Source organism: Mirounga leonina, unplaced genomic scaffold, assembly GCF_011800145.1.
Source record: "Mirounga leonina isolate KUSES-001 unplaced genomic scaffold, KU_Mleo_1.0 Mir_129, whole genome shotgun sequence".
NCBI classification, from domain to species: Eukaryota; Metazoa; Chordata; class Mammalia; order Carnivora; family Phocidae; genus Mirounga; species Mirounga leonina.
The window spans coordinates 43,439,054-43,458,591 of record NW_023270323.1 but is presented as its reverse complement, the minus strand read 5'-3'; the positions used below and the strand labels follow the sequence as shown (position 1 = coordinate 43,458,591).

Genomic DNA, 19,538 nt, shown 5'->3' with positions numbered 1-19,538 from the left:
AAAGGGAAAAATACAAGTACCCAAAAACTATGGCCTCAGCATAACTTGAAGACAGAGAATGCCCAAATTCTAAAACAACTGTAAAAGAAAAATAAAAAAACAAAAACCACCAAATCCTGGCAAAAAATCTCTCAAGCTCTTTCTCAAATCTGTTCTAATGCAAGAATTTGTAGTAAGCAAAGCAGACTAAGCTAAATAGAGGAAGAAAGAAGAGAGTTACTTACCAAAAGTAGATGTAAGAGGACAAGTAGAGAGAATGAGCATGCCATAAATCTGAAAGTGTTTAAAATGTGTCCTATGGCCAGAACAAGAACTAACAGGAAAGCGATCTACCAATATATGTGATGTAAAAGAGCAGTCTCCAAAATAAGTAGTTTTGGGGTGGGAAAAAAAATGTCAAAAGGGAAAAAAGAAGCGGGCTTTAAAAATTGGGTGCAGGAAATGAAGCAAAGGGGGGGATTTCATGCTCCTACAAGAAAAGAGAACCAGTGAATTGGAAATCATACCATCCCTCCCCTAGCATGAAACAAACATGCACCACCTACAAACAAATTCATTTAAAGTATCTGGATTTGCTATAATGACATAAAAGAACGTCGATGAATTAGGAATCTTAAAAAATACTTGCAAACTAGAAACACAGTAGGGAAAAAAGGGAAGAGATCCATACAAAATTGTTGCAGAAATAAGAGATCAAGACCCAGGACAAATCAGCTGTGGAAAATCTCTTCAAAAAATACTAACCCAAAAAATAAAAAAGTTGTAAGACAATACTCTAAACGGTCAAAAGGATTCAAACAACTATTTGAGGGTAAGAAAAAAAAAAAAAAAACCCTTGAATCAGAAATTCAGGAAATAAGTAAAGAAATGTCCTCTCCCCATCCCACACATGAAAAAAACAAATAGGAAGAAATGACCAGAGAATTGATTGAACTGAAGAAACAGAAGAAAAAGAAGCATAATTTAAGCATAAGTTAAGTCAAAAAGCTTTAGAAACGACAATTAAGGTCTCCTTTTTAATGTTTAAAGCCACAAGTCATTGTGAAGATAATACACAGGATATTTATAAACCAAATAACAAAGTAGCTACTTTTATGAGGCAAAATCTACAAAAGAAGCAAGGAAAGACAGATAGTAACATGCCAAAAACTTAGAGTGAAAAGAAATCATTAAATTCCCAGGTCAAAAACTAGAAAAACAAGAAAAAAGTAAAACAAAATAAAATACAATGAAGGTTGCAATAAAGACAAGGTAGAAATTATGAGGAAGTTAAGACAAAAATGGTAGAACTCATTAATAAATGGGATCCTGAGCTTTGGAGGACATTAACAAAGTAGAGGAAAATAGTATTTTAATTTTCTTGGCCAAAAAAAGGGGGTAATAATACAACATATAAAGTAAGAAATTACAAAAGCAAAAGTAAAGTTTGAAACACAAGAAACTTTTTAAAATCCTAAGACACTACTTTGAAGACTTCATTGCAAATAAACTTGAAAACATAGATAAAAGGGACATTTTTCTTAAGGAAATACAGATTACCAAAATTCATCCTGACAGAGTATAAAGTATAAAAAGATCAATTTCCATAGGAAAACAAGGTGATTATTTCCAAAAAACATGAGACCTGGATAATTTTACAATGGAATTCTACAAAATCTCCAAAGACCAGTTGTCACTAAAGCTCAATAAATTGCTAGACTTTTGAGAATAAATGAAAACTCCCTATCATGAAACAAATATAAAAAGGATATCTAAGAAAGATGAAGACAGTACTCAAATATAAAATGAAACATGAATATCATTCATGAATACCAATGCAAAATACTAAATAGTACATTGGCAAATGGAATCCAACACCTCATCCAACACCTCATGGCCAAGGAGGCTTTACTCCAGGATGCAAATTGTTTCAATTAATATTATTTATCATATTAATAGATCTAAGGAGGAAAATATTCATAATTATTTCCAGAAATACAGAAAATGCCTTTGACAAATTTTAATACCAATTTCCTGATTTAAAAACAAAAGCAAGGGGCATCTGGGTGGCTAAGTCGGTTAATTGGCTGCCTTAGGTTTGATCATGATCTCAGGGTCCTGGGATCAAGCCCGGCATCAGGCTCCCTGCTCAGTGGGGAGTCTGCTTCTCTTTCTGTGCCTGCCGCTCCCCCTGCTTGTGCTCTCTCTCCCACACACACAAATACATAAATAAAATCTTAAAAAAAAAGATTTCAGGGGCGGCTGGGTGGCTCAGTCGTTAAGCGTCTGCCTTTGGCTCAGGTCATGATCCCAGAGTCCTGGGATCGAGCCCCACATCAGGCTTCCTGCTCCATGGGAAGCCTGCTTCTCCCTCTCCCACTCCCCCTGCTTGTGTTCCCTCTCTCGCTGTGTCTCTCTCTGTCAAATAAATAAATAAAATCTTTAAAAAAAAAAAAAAAGATTTCATTCAAATAAATAAATAAATAAATAAATAAATAAAAAATATAAAAACAAAACCAAGAAAGTTGAGGGATAATTTCTTAATGTAAATCTTTGTAGGACAAAACATTAGTCATTTCCACTAAGATCTAGAAAAAGGTCAAGTTACTCACAATCTCCACTATTACACAATATTATACTAGAGATATTAATAAATGCTATTAGATAAGAGACATCATCAATTAGTTGCATATGAATTGGTAAAGAAAAAATAAAATTATCTTTATATACGATACGATAGCATATTTTGAAAAGTCAGATAATGCTTAAACCATAAAAAAGTCAGTAAAGCAGCAGGAGGGTGGTAGGATATAAAATAAGCATTCATAAATCAATAACATTGATACACAAAATTAATAACCAGTAGAGGACATTATAGTTGAGAAACTACCCTTTACGTCAGGGAAAAAATTAAATACTTAGGACTCAATTTTTAAAATGTGAAAAATCTGTATGAGTAAATCTTTAAAATATTCCTGAAAGATGCAAAATAAATATGAAGAATTCAAAGACAGCCCATGTTCCCATATTAGTTGACTCAGTGTTATGAAGATTTTAGTTCTCCCAAAGTTAATTTACAAATTTAACGCGATCCCACTAAACATACAAACAAGTATTGTGAGGTTTTTTTTTAATAGAGCTAAATTTATTATTATTAAAAAATGCAAAAATAAGGCACCTGGGTGGCCCAGTCAATTAAGCAACCAACTCTTGACTCTGGCTCAGGTGATGATCTCAGGGTCATGAGATGAAGCCCCGAATGGGGCTCGGCCCTGGTGTAGAGCCTGCTTAAGATTCTCTCTCTCCCTTTCTCCACCCCTCCCAACCCCCTCTCCCTCTCAAAAAAAAAGAAGCCAGATAAACTGAAAGGAAAAACAAAACAAATGAAAATATGACATGGAATTAGCCTTATAAGACATTAATACAAAATGTTTTAGCCTCAATATACTGTTGAGTCTCTACTATTACTATAGTGTAGTGACACATAGAAAAACAAATGAGGGAATGGAACAGAAAGATCAGAAATAACCAAAGTTCATAAGAAAATGTAAAATATGAGAAAGTGGGTGTCTCAAATAACAGAAGCAAAGATTGATTTCTTTCATAAATGATGTTTAGCCAACAGAAAAGCCATTCAGTAAAGAGAAAAAATAGATTCATACTTTGTACCATACAGTAACTCCTAATGGACTAAGGAATTAAATATAAACAAATAAAACCATGCAAGTACTAAAAGTAGACATGGATGAATTCCACTCAAAGTGGAATATAGCCAGTAATACTTGAGCCAAACCGTATTAGAAATGAATAAACTAACCATTGAAGGGAATAGGAAAGATAAGAACCTAAGTTAACTTTGTTGAACAATATTTTAATTACATTCTGTAAAGCTAAAGATGAAAATAATTGTACTTGAGTATTTTATTCTAGTTAATTTGTTTTCATAGACAAATGACATAGACAAATGACATGTTAAAATTTTAGAACTACATTTTGTATTTACTGGAATTGAAAAAATAAGAAAATAAGAAAATATACTATGGATAAATCAGAGCCAGGTGTCTCACTGTTGGAAAAAGGAATTACAAATGAGGAAAGAGGAAACACTAGAATGAACCCCATGATGTTTAGTTTGGAAGCAGAACTATCAGTATGAACTCATGGTTTATAATACATGTAAGAAAGGACAGATATAGAAATATAGATGCCCATGAATGTGTTTGTAGAACATATATTTTCTAATTCTGCTCACTGAAATGGTTAAGGAGCAATAACACCCAATATTAATGAATATGCCTACTGCCCTGATCTTGATTTCTTTTTTTTTTTTTTTTAAGATTTTATTTGTTTGAGAGAGAGAGAATGAGAGACAGAGAGCACGAGAGGGAAGAGGATCAGAGGGAGAAGCAGACTCCCCACCGAGCAGGGAGTCCGATGTGGGACTCGATCCCGGGACTCCAGGATCATGACCTGAGCCGAAGGCAGTCGCTTAACCAACTGAGCCACCCAGGCACCCCTGATCTTGATTTCTAACTACCTTGGAGAAATGGTGAATTTTATTGCTTGGATCAAGATAAGCCAGGAATATCTTATGTACTAAAAAGTAAGGATGTGATCAGAAAATGATGGGGACGTATGAAAGGACACAGAAGCCAAACTATAGGAAGTCCCAGTGCCAAGTTTATTTTTAGCAACAAAATAATGATAATAATGGGTTATAAGCTATAAAAGAAAACATATGTGTAAGTCTACACTGAGTATAAATGAGTAGATAAATAAATGGAGGATAAGCCACAGCTCTTCCTTATAGTAGAATTACAAATAATATGTATAGAAGGAGTGATGATAATAATGAGTCACCATTTGGCAAACAGCACAGTAATAAATACTGTTACAGTTAAGAATCATTGATGGATATTAGCTTAATGGACAAACATGTGCTGAGACATTTTTACATAGTTGGCTGTCCTCCTGACAGTATCTCCTCACAACATATGTATTAATCTAGAAGGGGAAAAATAATAAATTTACAGTGGAGAAACCTAGAAGAAACCATACTAAACCAAGTGTTAAAATTAATATCACCAGCAATAAGATATACTAACATCATGTACCTCCTGATAGAACACACTGAAAGGGCACAACATCACTTCCGTGTTATCCTTAGCAAAAAATGTATCAACTTAGTGGAATAATGAAAACATCAGACAAACTGACAGACATTCCACTGGCCAGTACTCTTTAAGGTTATCAAGTTTATGAAACATACAGAAAAATAAAAATTATATCAGATTGGAGGAAAATAAAGAGACATGAGAACAAAATGCATTGTGGGATCCTTGTTGGAGTTCCGAAACAAATAAAAAGACATTAGTGAGGCACATGCCATAATCTAAATAAGGTTTGTAGAGTAGTTAATGGTATTCTTGATATTATTTTCTTGACTTAGGTTAGGATTTCAATGGTTATATAAAATGTTAACATTAGGGTTAAAGGGTTTGTGGAAATTCCACGTATGGATGCTATTTTATTAAGTCTAAGTTTTACCTTAAAATTAAATAATTAAAGCAATCTGAGAAAACATCAAATTGCATATGAGGAAATTAGATTAACATAATAAGCCAAATGTTGTAAAACAATGAAATTTAAGAAAAATTTTCAGACCCCCCAGGCAGCTCAGTCGGTTAAGTGGCCAATGCTTGGTTTCTGCTCAGGTCATGATCCTAGGGTCTTGGGATTGAGCCTCCCTGCCAGGCTCCCACACTCCTAGTCAGCTTGTGGATTCTCTCTCTCTTCCTCCCTCCATCCCTCCCCCTGTGCATTTCTTTCTCTCTCTCTCTTTCTCTCTCAAATAAATAAATCTTAAAAAAAAAGTAAATTTTTCAACAGAGAAAATTGACAAAGCCAAATTTTGATTTTATGACAATACTAATAGAATTGAAAAAGTCCTTCAAGATTGATTCATAAATAAAAGAACAGATTACTAATATCAGAAATGATAAAGGGGAAAAAAACTCAGATCCTAGAAACATTAAAAATATCACAAAAGTTATTATGAAACAATTTAACACTGGTAAATTTGAAAATTTATATTCCTTAAGAGGTTCAACTTACTAAAACTATTAAAGTAATTGAATTGTTAAAAAATTCTTTCCCAAATTAAACTCTAGGCCAGCATGACTTCACCAAATAATTCTCCCAAATATTTAAGGAAGAAATAGCATCCATTTTAGATAAACTCTTTCAAAGATGAAAAGTGAGGGACAACAGAACTCATTTGTAGACCTTAGCATGATCTTGGTTCCAAAACTGAAAGAGACATTACAGGAAGTAAAATAAATGGCTATTCCTTTATGAACATAGATGTAAAATTCCAAAACAAAATACAAAACTGAATCTAGTGATATTTTTTAAAGTTACCATATCACAACTAAGTGCTATTTATTCCAGAAATGAAAATTTGGTTTAAGGTTTAAAAATCAGACAGTTACTTATAGAACAAATGGTAAGTAGAATAAAGGGCAATATACAATCATATGATTATTTCAATAGTTGTACAGAAATTATTTGAAACATTGAGGAAAAAAGAACTCTGGCAAAATAAGGAGAGAAAGGATTTACAAAGAATGTCTTAAAAAAAGAAGCCTACAGCAATCATACCTAATAGTGAAACATGAATTGCTCTTCCTGATATTAGGAACAGCCCAAAACTATCCAAAATTTACTCTAGTCTTAGCCAATGCATCATGGCATGAAAACTGTATAATTTTGGAAATAAAGTAAAATATTCATTATTTGCAAATAGATACTATTTGCAATGTAGTCATTATTTGTAAGTCATTATCTTTGTAGAAAATCTAGAAGAATATAACAGTAAGTAATTAAAATTTCACAAGGCTCCTGTGGACAAAATAAATATGCAAAATAACTTTTTTTCTATATACTGCTAATATAAAATTAGAAAATAAATTTTTAAAAATCTATTTACACTTGCAACAAAAATTCCAAATACATAGAATTAAATCTAGTAAGATATATTCAACACTTCTTCATAGGCAACAATAAAAATATATATATATAAAGAAAGAAATACATGATGCTCATGAATTTAGTATAGTAAAAATTCAATATGGTAATGATTTCAGTTTCCCCATATTGACCATAGATTTAATGCAATCCCAATGACAATGCTGGCTGGTTTATAATTTTTGTTTGTTTTTAATAAGCCATTGGGGGGGACTTAGAAGTTAATTATTATAAAACTTATACATAAATGCAAATGACTAAGAAAAACAAAGTAGGATTACCAACACTATTACAGGCTTATAATTAATTAAAACAGTGCTGCATTGACACAAAATTAGAACCCTACTTACCTTTCAAATATTCTCTTTTATGAAATACCTCTTAGCTTTTCACGCAGTTTTATCAAAACTTTGCTATTGTACCCTTTATTGTAGCAGTTGTAAAATAATTACATCAAAAATATTTATATGCCTTTCTTCCCACATCAGACTGTGAATTTCTCAACAGTGCCAATTTAACTAATAATTATGAAACCTAGCAGTCTCTGACATACAGCAGATACCCAAGGAATATGAGCTATATGATTAAAATAACATTAGTAAATAAGGTTTCCAAAGTCACCAAAATCCCAAACAGATAACTCAAACTTACCTCCTATATCTGGGCGAAGTTTATTGTCATAGCCTTGAAGCAATGAGTTGAGAATTTGTGTTATATCTCCTTCATGAATCTTCGGTGCCAAGACCCAGGTTTTGTTCACTGTTAAATCCTCATCATCTTCGTCATCCACTTTATCAACACTAAATAATTCAAAAAAAATCTGAATGATAGAAAGTTCAACCAAATTCTGTATTGAAAAACAGAGTTTAAGATAATCATAATTCTTATAATTTTGTTAGGAAATAGTAAGAGGGGAAAAAGCATTAATAATATTTTACATTCAGTAAGGCTAATGCTTTCCTCATATGAACCATCCTGATATAATAATACTCAAAAATTAAGAATTCAGTACAAGAAACATAACACATAATATTGAAATAATAAATTAAACCTTGGCCACCACAGCTGTCATTAAAGGCTGTAGAGATTAGGCACTGAAAATGTGAACTGTGGTCGTAGATTTGTGCACTACACACTCTGCACAACTGGACGTGGTGACTCTAAACCACCATACCCAAAAATACAAAATAAAAGGTAAATAAATACAGGAAAATTTGTAATAACTGGTGAGACATTTAAAAATGCATGTGTAGAAAAGAAGACTAAAGGAAAAAGTATTGAACACATCTATGTTTCCTCCTTTCAATTCAGAAGAACACAGGCATCATATTCCAAGAACTTTGTCAGAGAATATCTTGTCATCAAATCATGAATGGGTGACTCACCTGCCACATATATGGAGGGGGGCATGACTATCAAGTTTTATGACTAGAAGTGAGACTTTAGAAATCAAATAACACCACTGCCTTTATTTTATAAATGAGAAAACTGAAGACAGTAGGGAACTAGCCAATGCACAAACTCACTTATTAGCAAAGCTGAGAATCAAGTCCTGACTCTCCAGTTAATGCTTCTCACTATACCCCTGTGTTTAACAAGCCCATGGATTCAGCTTAATTCTGCACCATGGTAGAAAATGCAGCAATATAGATATTCATCTACAATTCATCAAAAGTAACAAAATACTCTTCTCTGTTACTCATAAAGAATGCCATCTTCAAATGAGTATGATCTTCTTAGACTTAACACCTACTCTAGTAAATCTCAGTCCTCCAGTGAGAAAGAGTCCAAAGACTAAACACTTACATTGGTGAAGTCAGATAAATCCAAAATACATGAGTTATTTCCATATGTTTCAGAGATAGTCTTCCTTCTAGCAGTAAACATGCAAATTTAATTCAGTATCTTGAGTTGATTTTTCTACGGTATCCTTTTAGATTTCTTTTGCTTTGGACTTAAAACATCTTAGCTAATGCAGCCCTCACCGTCTTTATCCTTCTTAAAAATTTTTTTCCAGGGGCACCTGGGTAGCTCAGTCAGTTAAGCAGCCCACTCTTGATTTTGGCTCAGGTCATGATCTCAGGGTCCTGAAATCGAGCCTTACTTCAGGCTCCCAGCTTAGAGGGGAGTCTGCTTAAGGATTTTCTCCCCCTCCTTCTGCCCCTCCTCCTACTCACATGCACTCTCTCTCTCTCTAAAATAAATAAATCTTTTAAAAAGATTTCCAGTTTTATTGAGATATAATTGACATATATTATACTACAGATTTAAAATGTGTAACAGAATGATTTGATATATATATATAGCAAAATTATTACCATAAGTTTAATTAACATCCACCCTTTTTATCCTTAATGAGTACAAATTAACATTATAAATTAAAACTTTACCTTTATAGTATCTGCTACCTTATTTCTTCTCCATAGTAATTCTATTGATAGTTATTATCGGCAGATAATAAGGTAGGCTATTATTCTCAATATTTCTTCTCTCCTTCCTGTCAGAGAACTATACTTTTCACTCCACTGACTTCTAACTTGGTCGTGTGACCTGAAATGCTCCTTCCTTACAGGAGGATTATACTTCCCTGATCTATTGAACTCGGGTGTGGCCTTGTGATTTGCTTTGGCTAATGGAATATAAGTGACATGCATCACTACCAAGCAGAAGATTTAATGTCAGTGCACAGTTCACCATATCTCTCTTGTCCTTCTACCAAAAGATGAGCCATACTTGGAGGCTACACCATTACTTCATTCCCAGAGTGAAGACAACATGGACAAAGCCACAGCTGACCTACAATGGCCATGTAGCCTGAGTGAGAAATCAACATTTAGTGTCATAAGCCACTGAGATTTGGGGGTAGCTTACCACCACAGTACACAACTTAAATTCATATGTGAACCCCTATGGTACATTTAGTTAACAGGTTTTTAATGAAGAGCTTATTTATATTAATTGTACTGCTGTCTTTAACTTCAAAAAGTATATACTACTGAAATATAGTTATATGATTTATTTAATATAATTTCTTATTTCCTTCAATAAAATATATACAGACCCACACACACATTCACTCATAAACTAAAGCACTGAGAATCCTAAAGTATTAAGAATCCCTGCTGGTGTGTCCTCCAGGAAAGTTATCTTATCTAATTAGAATTGCTAAAATACTGGCAACAACCCAAATTTTAGAGCATCCATTTAACTTTAAATCCCCAGTTTTATAGAATGAAACATCTGGGGGTTAGAGGCAGGCCACTGCATATATAAGCAGTTGATCTTTCTTTGAAACATGATTGTAGTTAAATGGAAGTCTCCAGGAAAAAAAAATAATAAAAAGCTTTTTCTATTTTTTAACAGTAGCAACATCCTAATAATCCAAAAGCACATGTTCATAGTGGTTTATATTCCCATTTTCCCAGCTATCTCAGAGGTAATATGAGAATCTCAGTGCTATCACAAAGCTAATTGTCCTCATTTTTGGTAATAATAGAAAGGAAATTTCATTATAGTTGATTTTTCTACATCTTCCCTCCAAGCTTTCTAAATTACTTTCAGAATATTCTTTAATTACATTAAGATCTTATTGATATTATTTGGGTGATTAAAAAGTACTTGTCATAATTTAAAAAAATAGTTCACATAGTTTATCTGATGTCTCAATATCTTTCACAGGCTGGGGGATTTTTGTAATGTTTATATACATTGAGTGACCATTCATTTGGGGGAAAGAAGTATGATTTTCTTAGGTAACACTGAGATTTTCTTGACTCGTGCTCAAGCACTTCTTTTAAATAATTTGGATAAGTATAATTTTATAATTAATGGAAATACATTTAGACCCCTGAGTATAAAACATTAGTAACTGTTATTTTAAAGATTGATGTTTTTATTGTTTCTAACAACCACTGAGTGCCTAGAGGGCACCATTAAGTTCTTACCATGTTTCAGGAATTGTGTGCTTCGTTCTTTCCACATCTTATGTCATTTAATCCAGAGTAATTTCATGAAATAAATATTAATATTTCTACTTTACAGATGAGAAAAAAATAGATTTATAGAGTTTCCAGGACATACTCTATTGAATAATAAAACCAGGAAGATTAACTTAATTTGAAGGCTATTTTCTCTCACTTTTTTCTTTTTTTGGAAGGTTCCATAGTATCATCTCATTTTATCTTTATTAAAAAATCCAGGGTGATTGGACTGTGAGTTTTCTAATTCATAAGGATGCAGCAACACTTATGGTAGGTAATTAGTACATTTGGATTGTGCATGGATAGGATGCTAATCTCCATCCTTGAATTCCAAAAGGTTAGAATAATAATTTCAGGGAATCACACACACATTCTCCGATGAAAAGACTTTCTAACATGTGTGCTTAACTTCCAATACAATGCTTTAGTTCATTTATAGAGGAAATATCATGTAATGCAAGTGTGCTAACTTCTGAAAATGCAAAGACAAAGTTGTATTCCTGATCTAAATTATCTTATTTTCTAATAAAGGAGAAAACTATTCAAACAAATGATATAGAAGACTATCATATGAAAAGATGTTTATCACAGTATTATCTATGATAGCACAAATTTTAAATACTGAGTATGTTTAAGTAAATAATTATGTAACCCTATGGTGTAATGGATGTATCCATTTGACTGATTTTGTGAATAGCCTACGAAAATAGAAAATTACTTTCATATTCTAATGTTATATGAAAAATAACATATAACAATTTGTTTTACCAAAACCTATGTATAAAATGGCTGAAGGTTTAATGGGAAAGTGGCATAATGAGTACACTAAGTATTCTACACTAGCGGAGCTGTAGAAAATTGAATTTTGTTTGTATATTAATAGTATGCTACAGTCTTTCTGTAGAATTTTGTAATATAAATACATTTGTCATTAATGCCTACCTAAAAATGAGCTGCCTTTTCCTATAAATCAGATAGAATTTTTAAATAAATTTCTAATCATAAAATCAAATAATTAAACAGAGCCTTTTATAGAGAGAGGCGGAGCTTTATGCTCTGCCAAGAAAACAATGGCAGCCCTGAAAATTTGCTGCCTGGGAAACATGTTGACTGACACCCCAGCTGCCAGCCCTCCGGACCAGACCTACATCTGCACCAGACCCAAACTTCCCTGGGCTGCTTCCAGCAATAACTGGACATAGAGGCAGTCCTAGTACACACCCATTCCTGCAGGACGAGGGGCTCCTCTAAAGGGCAACTCATGTTAGACAACTCTCACTGGCCTGGTCGAAACTTTACTAGAAGTGCTCGACAGTCTGAGACTCTTTTGACACAAATGTCTTCCCACCGCCCCCCCCGGCCTGCCCCACCGACCACCATGGAGGTGTCAGACCTCCATTATGTCAGAGGCCCCCTCAGCTTGCTTCCACTTCTCCTTTTTATCTCACACAGGCATTTCTCTCAAAAATCTCTTCCATGTCTGATCTCATCTTGGCATCTGCATCTCCAAGGCTTCTGCTTCTCACATTTTTTAATTGACAGCACTAATTATTTACTAACGAAAAATTTTGAGTCACCTACATCAGTGTCGGTTTGTCTTTTTTTGTCTGAGCTATTTTAAGACATGATACAAATCAATCTGTTTATATAAGTTATTGCATGTGAAAAAGTGCTTTAATGAGTGTATTACTGTTCTTAATAAAACAAGCAAAAGTTTTGAATTAGTGATAACTAAGACAGGCTAAGTAAAACAACATATGTTATACCATACAATTATAAAGAGAATTCATCTTTATAGCTAGAGAAAAATAATATAAGCCTATAGCAAGTCAATCAATTAATAGAAACTGTCTTTCATAAAAAGGCTAAACATTCATCAGAGTTTGCGCAGGATGGCTTTGGTTTACACCTGTTGTCCTAGAATAATAATAGCACCCTCTTTCACTCACAAAATGGCCTAATTTGGATGATAAATTATATAGTCACCCTTTAGATAGTTCATATAAAGGTGACTGTAATGTCCTGGTTCTGACACCTGGGGACAATTCTTACGTTAATCTGTTTAGACGATGAAGATGAAACTCCAAAGCCAGGCCTCATCTGAGCTGTTGCTCGTTACAGATTAGTGTTTGTTTATAAACATCAGATATGTTTCTATAAGCATAAGTCAAGTGACAAGTTCCAGGAAAGAAACATACCTGTTCTAATGTTTCTGAGTAGAAGATATCCTAATGCCAAAGCCTACGGGAGCTAGCTTTTAAAGAGTAGATATAGCCATTGATTTTAGATCTGAAATTAAGACAAGAAAAGTAAAGTAAAATATAAAAATGTGAATTTTCTTGTTTTCTTTTTTCCTTTATATTCTAGCTGCTAAATTCTTTCGTACAAAGCTCCTTTCTACAATTGTAGCTCTGAATCATTTTTATTATTTGTAAAAGTTAGTAGGGAAGCAAAAGAAGTAAAAGCATTACAGTTACAGATCTGAACTTTCAGAGTTTTAGAGAGGTGAAATGATAGTCCATTCAATTCGATGATCATTTTTTTTTTTTTAGCACAATGGAATACAGGATCCATCACTTAACACACATAGAGAAGAATACTTAGGAAATTTGAGGGAGGAGAAAGGAGCCTTGCCTAGAATATTAAGTAAGTGTGTTCCACTTTGTGTTTCCAAAATGTCCAGGGCTTAACTCTCCTATAAAATTGATCACATTGCATCTTAATTAACTACCTTATTTATTTATGACCTTCTCTAAGCTCATTGAAGGTAAGGGTTAAGGTTTTCAATGTGGTATCATTGGCACATAGCCCAATGCCTAACACATGGTAGGTGTCCAATAAAAATACTCACTGAATAAATGGAAAGAATATTAGATCTCATCTTGCTATTTGCAGGTAAAATTACAGTGAATCAAGGAAATAAACAACTAAAAACTATAACTATTTGCCTTAGTAGGAGAATTTATTATTGTAGCTAATGTAATATAAAATTAATTTAAAAAAACAAAGTATCTTTCTGATACTAGCACTAACCCCTCATAAATAAAAACAAAAATATTTCTTTCATAATAAGAGTATGACTTACAAAATTATTAAGAGGAAATGTAATAGGGAAGATATAAGTCTTATGTGAAAAAACAAAAAAAATGAAGAATATAAAAAGAAAAAAATAAAGGCACAGTAAACATTTTGGCTATAAAACAACATTGTTAATATATTATCCCTAAATTACCTTATAGATTTAATGAAGTTTTAATCAGAATCCCATAATTCAGATGTAAGAGGTTAAAATCATCATAACTAAGTAGAAGAATCAATATGGGAGTTTATAAGAAATCATTAAACAAGAGAATTGTTAGATGAAATTTGCCCTGCCAGAATAAAAAGAAAACATATTTTTTAGAGGAGGTAAAATAAACCATAATTTTCATTAAGTCTATTAAAAATGACCATTGGTTTGAAAGTATATTAAAATAAAAACCAAATTCTCTATTGTTCCAACTTATATACATAGATCCTGACAGAACATAAATTAGCCTTAGAAACAATATAATTCTTTATGACATTCACATTCTCTAAGCCTTCAGTGCTCTTATGCATCAGATAAATTCTAGAAGTCTGCTAAAAATTTTGCAAAGAGGAGGTTTATTAAATTAGAAAACATATTAAAAGATCTTAAAATTAAACCAAAGAAAGAAATGGCAATTAGTTCCTCTGAATGCAGAAAAATATACCTTTTTTTCCTAAGTCCTGGGATCACAAAATGAGAGATTAAAATATTTTTATTGACATAAGGATACCTTCAGACCCATTCACTTAAAAAGGAGAGAATACAGATGCATAGAACAAAAGCAGCAAAACTATCTTTTAGTCATTCCAGGTGTGACAGTTTGAAGGTTTTTCAAAAAGAACCCTTACTAAGGAAATGACAACACAAACACACTCATAAGCCACCTGCATGGAACCACAGATTAGTTTATAGAACATGCATGTCTGAGTAACACTTAAATTTAATCTAGCCAATATGGTTACTTTGTTCTAGTCAATATGACTATTTTGTGGAAAAGGCAATCTTTACTCAAAACACTCTTCTTCATGTGTTGGAAGATTATTCTGCCAGTTATACATATCTGATGCATAAGAGGTTAGGTAATGTCCCTGCATTTAATCAATTCACAAATTGTACAAGTAACAGTCCTAGAAATCTACTCAAATATTAACTCTACTCAAATATTAACTTGTACAGAATCCTTGATTCTAGCAGTCTTAAAGCTACCTGGAGAACCAAATCACACCAATATTAAACTATTTATATTAGGCTAACTATATTCTCATCATAGACTTTCTGATATGCCCATGTAGCTGCAGGTTAGAGTGGAGGGTCTTTGTCAACTTTACTTCTCTGTCCTTAATGCTTAGCGCGATCTCTACTACTGGGTTACTCAATGTATCTGTTACTCAATGTATTTGTCTAAAAATAAGGAGAAATTTTAAATCTCCAAATACATTGTATCTGGGAGAAAAGGATTCCCACAGTTCAGAAGTTCACTATTAAACTAAATGATACAGATTATAACAGGATGTTGCTATTTTAATGCCACAGGTTAGATGACCAGAGTAAAGGATCTCCCAGAAGATATAGGAATACAGTTTTCAGTTTCAAAAGGCCTACTAAACCATACCACTGGCCACAGACTAGTAATGTTATCTTTCTTTCTCTCTCTCTTTCCTTCACTAATACTGTTCCATGACAGTGAGAACATTCAGTGTTTCCCCAGAGTTGCAACTGACACCAGTTTCCTTGGTGTCCCCATTATAGCTCATCTAGAATTCTGAATAGCAAATACAGCATTTTATCATCAATGTAAACTACTAGAGTACAGGGTCACTGGGGACAGGGACTCTGCCCTCTTTGTCCTGCACATCTAGCATTTTTCTGTTACATACATGCCCTATATACAGGATACAAACACTATGAGGGCAAGGATTCTGTCTGACTTACCACTGCATCTCCAGTTGCTAGAACTCAGCTTAACACATAGTAGGCACTGAATAAATATTTGTTGAATGAATGCTAATGCTCAATAAATGTTTACTGAGTGAATTAATAGCTAAGACTATTTCCTGAAACATGAGGCTTCAGTTGGTTAAACTATTTTACTACAAATAGAATTAGATTCTGAGATACTTAAAAATAGAAAGAGACATAAATTTCTTGCCTCCCACAGAGTACAAGAACTCTAACAAGCTTCTACTTGAAGAAGTCTAGTGATAAGGCATCCATTATTTTGTTAGAGGCCTTTTGTTTTTGTTTTTGTTTAAAAGATTTTATTTATTTATTTGACAGAGAAAGACACAGCGAGAGAGAGAACACAAGCAGGGGGAGTGGGAGAGGGAGAAGCAGGCTTCCCTCGGAGCAGGGAGCCCGATGTGGGGCTCCATCCCAGGACCCTGGTATCATGACCTGGGCTGAAGGCAGACGCTTAACGACTGAGCCACCCAGGCGCCCCTGTTAGAGGACTTTTGAAAGAAAATCTGCCTTCACGTAGCTTTCACTACTTGGTTATGGTTTGTCCCGCTATACCTATGTGTAATAAATTCAACCATGATTTTATATAGCATCCTTAGAAATAAGTTCCTATTTGAGTCCTCAAAAAAACTTATCTGAATTCCAAATTCTTGCTTTTAACTCTTTATCCTATGATATTTTTTCTAGATCAAGGGCTTCACTTTGTTAAAGTTTTTCCGAAAATAATTAATCTAGCGCTGCACATAATATTCCAGATTATGTGATAGGTACACAGTAGATTTTTATACCTCCTCTGTTTCTATCAATTGCATTGTCTGTTTTTTCCTTTCCTCATTCCTCCCATCCCTCTTATCCTTTTTTCCCCCACTCATCCATAGTCATGTTATTTGCTTTGACTTATATTGCATTTGTAATCTGAGAAGTGTGGTGGTTAAGAATGCAGGCTCTGGGCATAGAACACATGGACTTGAGTCTTGGATTCAGCATTTATCAGCAAGAAGATATTTAGCAAGTTCCTAAAAATTGCTGTGCCCCAGTTTTCCCATCTGCAACATGGGGAAAAGAACAGTATCTAAGGAGTATTATCCCTTCATACTTGATTGGTTGCTTGGCTAAGTGTAACGTTCTAGGCTGAACATTTGTTTTTATAATCTTGGAGCCATTTCCCCCATAGTCTTCTGGTACTGTGATGAGAAATCTCATGGCTCTTTAATTTTCTTTCCTTGATTGAGATCTGTTCTAATAGCAGACTGTTCTGTTCATCCTGGGAGTTCTGAATGTATGTTTCTTTATTGTGACTACAAGATGTTTTGCTTTGATTAATACCATAAATCTAGGCCTTAGCAGTGAGTATAAACTGCATACAGGTAACACTCAGGTCTAGTCTGCTCGCCACTGTAAACCCAGCATGTTGTACTGTGTATGGCCCATAGCAGGCTTTCAAGAAATATTTGTTGAATAAAAGAATGAATGATCTCTCCAGAATCCAAAACATATCTAATAATGCATAAGGGTTCAAGGACTTTACTGCACTTGAGACAACTTTAACCAGCATAAATAATACTAGAATCACTGTAATTCTCAGAATATCTGTTGTTATATCTTTTCAGTTAAAATTTTAAGTGTTATGTATTTTGCAATAATTTTCTCTCTTGGTCTTGACACAAGCTAGGAAGGAGAATTTCATTTCCATTTTCACAAATGAGGACTCTCTGCCTCAAAGATTTTCCTGAAATTACCCTAGTGGGAAATGGTCGAGCTAAAACTAGAATTTACATTCTCATGGCCAAGTCCAGGATTCTCAATTGGTACCTTGTGTATATGTGAATTATTCCCCTGAGGCCCATACATTTAATTTATGCACACCTTTCCTCTTTCCCTCATGGCAGTCATTTATCATATTTTGATAATATCTCAAGAGCTTTTTTCCCCCCACTTTTCCACCCTGCCTTGTCCCCTCTCCTTTGGGACCCTGCCTTCATTAATACTTTCTTAGACAAATTTTAATCACCTTTATATAACTATAAAATATTAGATTAGCCTATTTAATGATTGAATGAAAAGTCAAACATTTCCTTTTGTTGCTTAGGCAAAAGTATGTCCCATAGTATATAATGGAACAAAATAGAAGGATATACCTATAAGACTCTATACACAGGGGATTGATCTATTACAATATTTGCATTTTAGTTTCCAAAAACATTTTGTCTCTCGGTCCTTCTTTGAATATTCTGTTATCATGGAACATCATTACTTGGTAATTTTGTCCTCAAGTTTGCATCAGTATTTTATTAGAAAATTAAGTCAAAAATTAGATGCCTAAAGAAAAATCAATCACTACCACCTCCACAAAATACTGAAATTACTTGAAAATAATATATTTTATAAAGGAAGTGTATTTGAATATTTTCATTTTGGCAACTGACTGCTAAGTTGTATGATTATTGACTCATGAAATTGGGGAAAAAAAACAAGTTATTTTCCCTGGGCTCTCTCAAAATATAACTTCTTAATCAAAGCTTATCATAAATACTTTTTAGAATAACTAAAACCTGCAAGCACTTTTTTCAATGCTTCTTAAAAATCTGATTATAGTTAGATTTTGTCAACATTATAAATAAGTCAAATCAAGCTTAGGAGATTTTAACCAACTTGTCAAGATGCCATAGAGCTTCACAGAGAACGAAACACAGGAACCTTGACTACAGCTTTTAGTTACAACAATAGGATAGGCTTTCATAGTTCAGCAATATAAAAATCAATAGTGTCTCTCCTTTATGCATTTGATGGAAACTAATGAGGAAACAAGCTATTGTCTCTGATTAAATATAAGAAATAACAACTTCCAGTTTGGCAAATCCCCAAATAGGTGACTTTGAAGATTTATTTTAGAAACCAGCAATGACAACAGAATTCTTATAAACAGAACCATTTGTGATTAGTTTTAAAAGAAACGTCCCTCAAAAGAAGGAGAAAGGGAGAAGGAAATATGAATGTAACTGTTTTATACATGTTGACACCCATTATCTCCAGCTAAATATTAAAAGGGTGAAAACTTCACCACAACTGTAGATACTTTAAAGACATAAACTCTCATCATGGAGGCCCTGACAGCTAATTATAACAGCAACATATAGCTTTATTTTTTGAATATTCTTTTATTGTTTGGCCAGAATAATCCAAATCATCTATACTATTATGATAAAATGAATTATTTATCTATTTTAACTGCATAACACTTCTCTCTCACTCACTCTTACATATGGTAAAAAAAAAAAAAAAGTACATGGAATTCCAATTAGAATTTCACTCTTGAAAACTGCAAAGAAAAGCCAATAGAACAACGATTGAGTTGTTTTATGTTTCAGTTCAAATCTAAAACATACTGAATATGAAAACTTGTAGAAAGCATAAGTGATCTACTGCCCTTCATTTCCTAGATGAATTAACTGTTCAAAGAGGATAAGGACTCTTGACACAGATCATGTCTCTAGACTTCCAGAACCCATCTCTGTCCACTATAC

General features: G+C 33.4%; 1 protein-coding gene across 1 annotated transcript in view; it reads right to left on the bottom strand.

Moving 5' to 3' along the window:
* Positions 1-19,538, bottom strand: part of GABRG1 (gamma-aminobutyric acid type A receptor subunit gamma1) — a 75,138-nt gene that overhangs the window by 53,364 nt on the left and 2,236 nt on the right. The window contains exon 2 of the mRNA XM_035004418.1: positions 7,657-7,805. Coding sequence (XP_034860309.1) covers positions 7,657-7,805 — 149 coding nt within the window. The remainder of the gene's footprint in view (positions 1-7,656; positions 7,806-19,538) is intronic.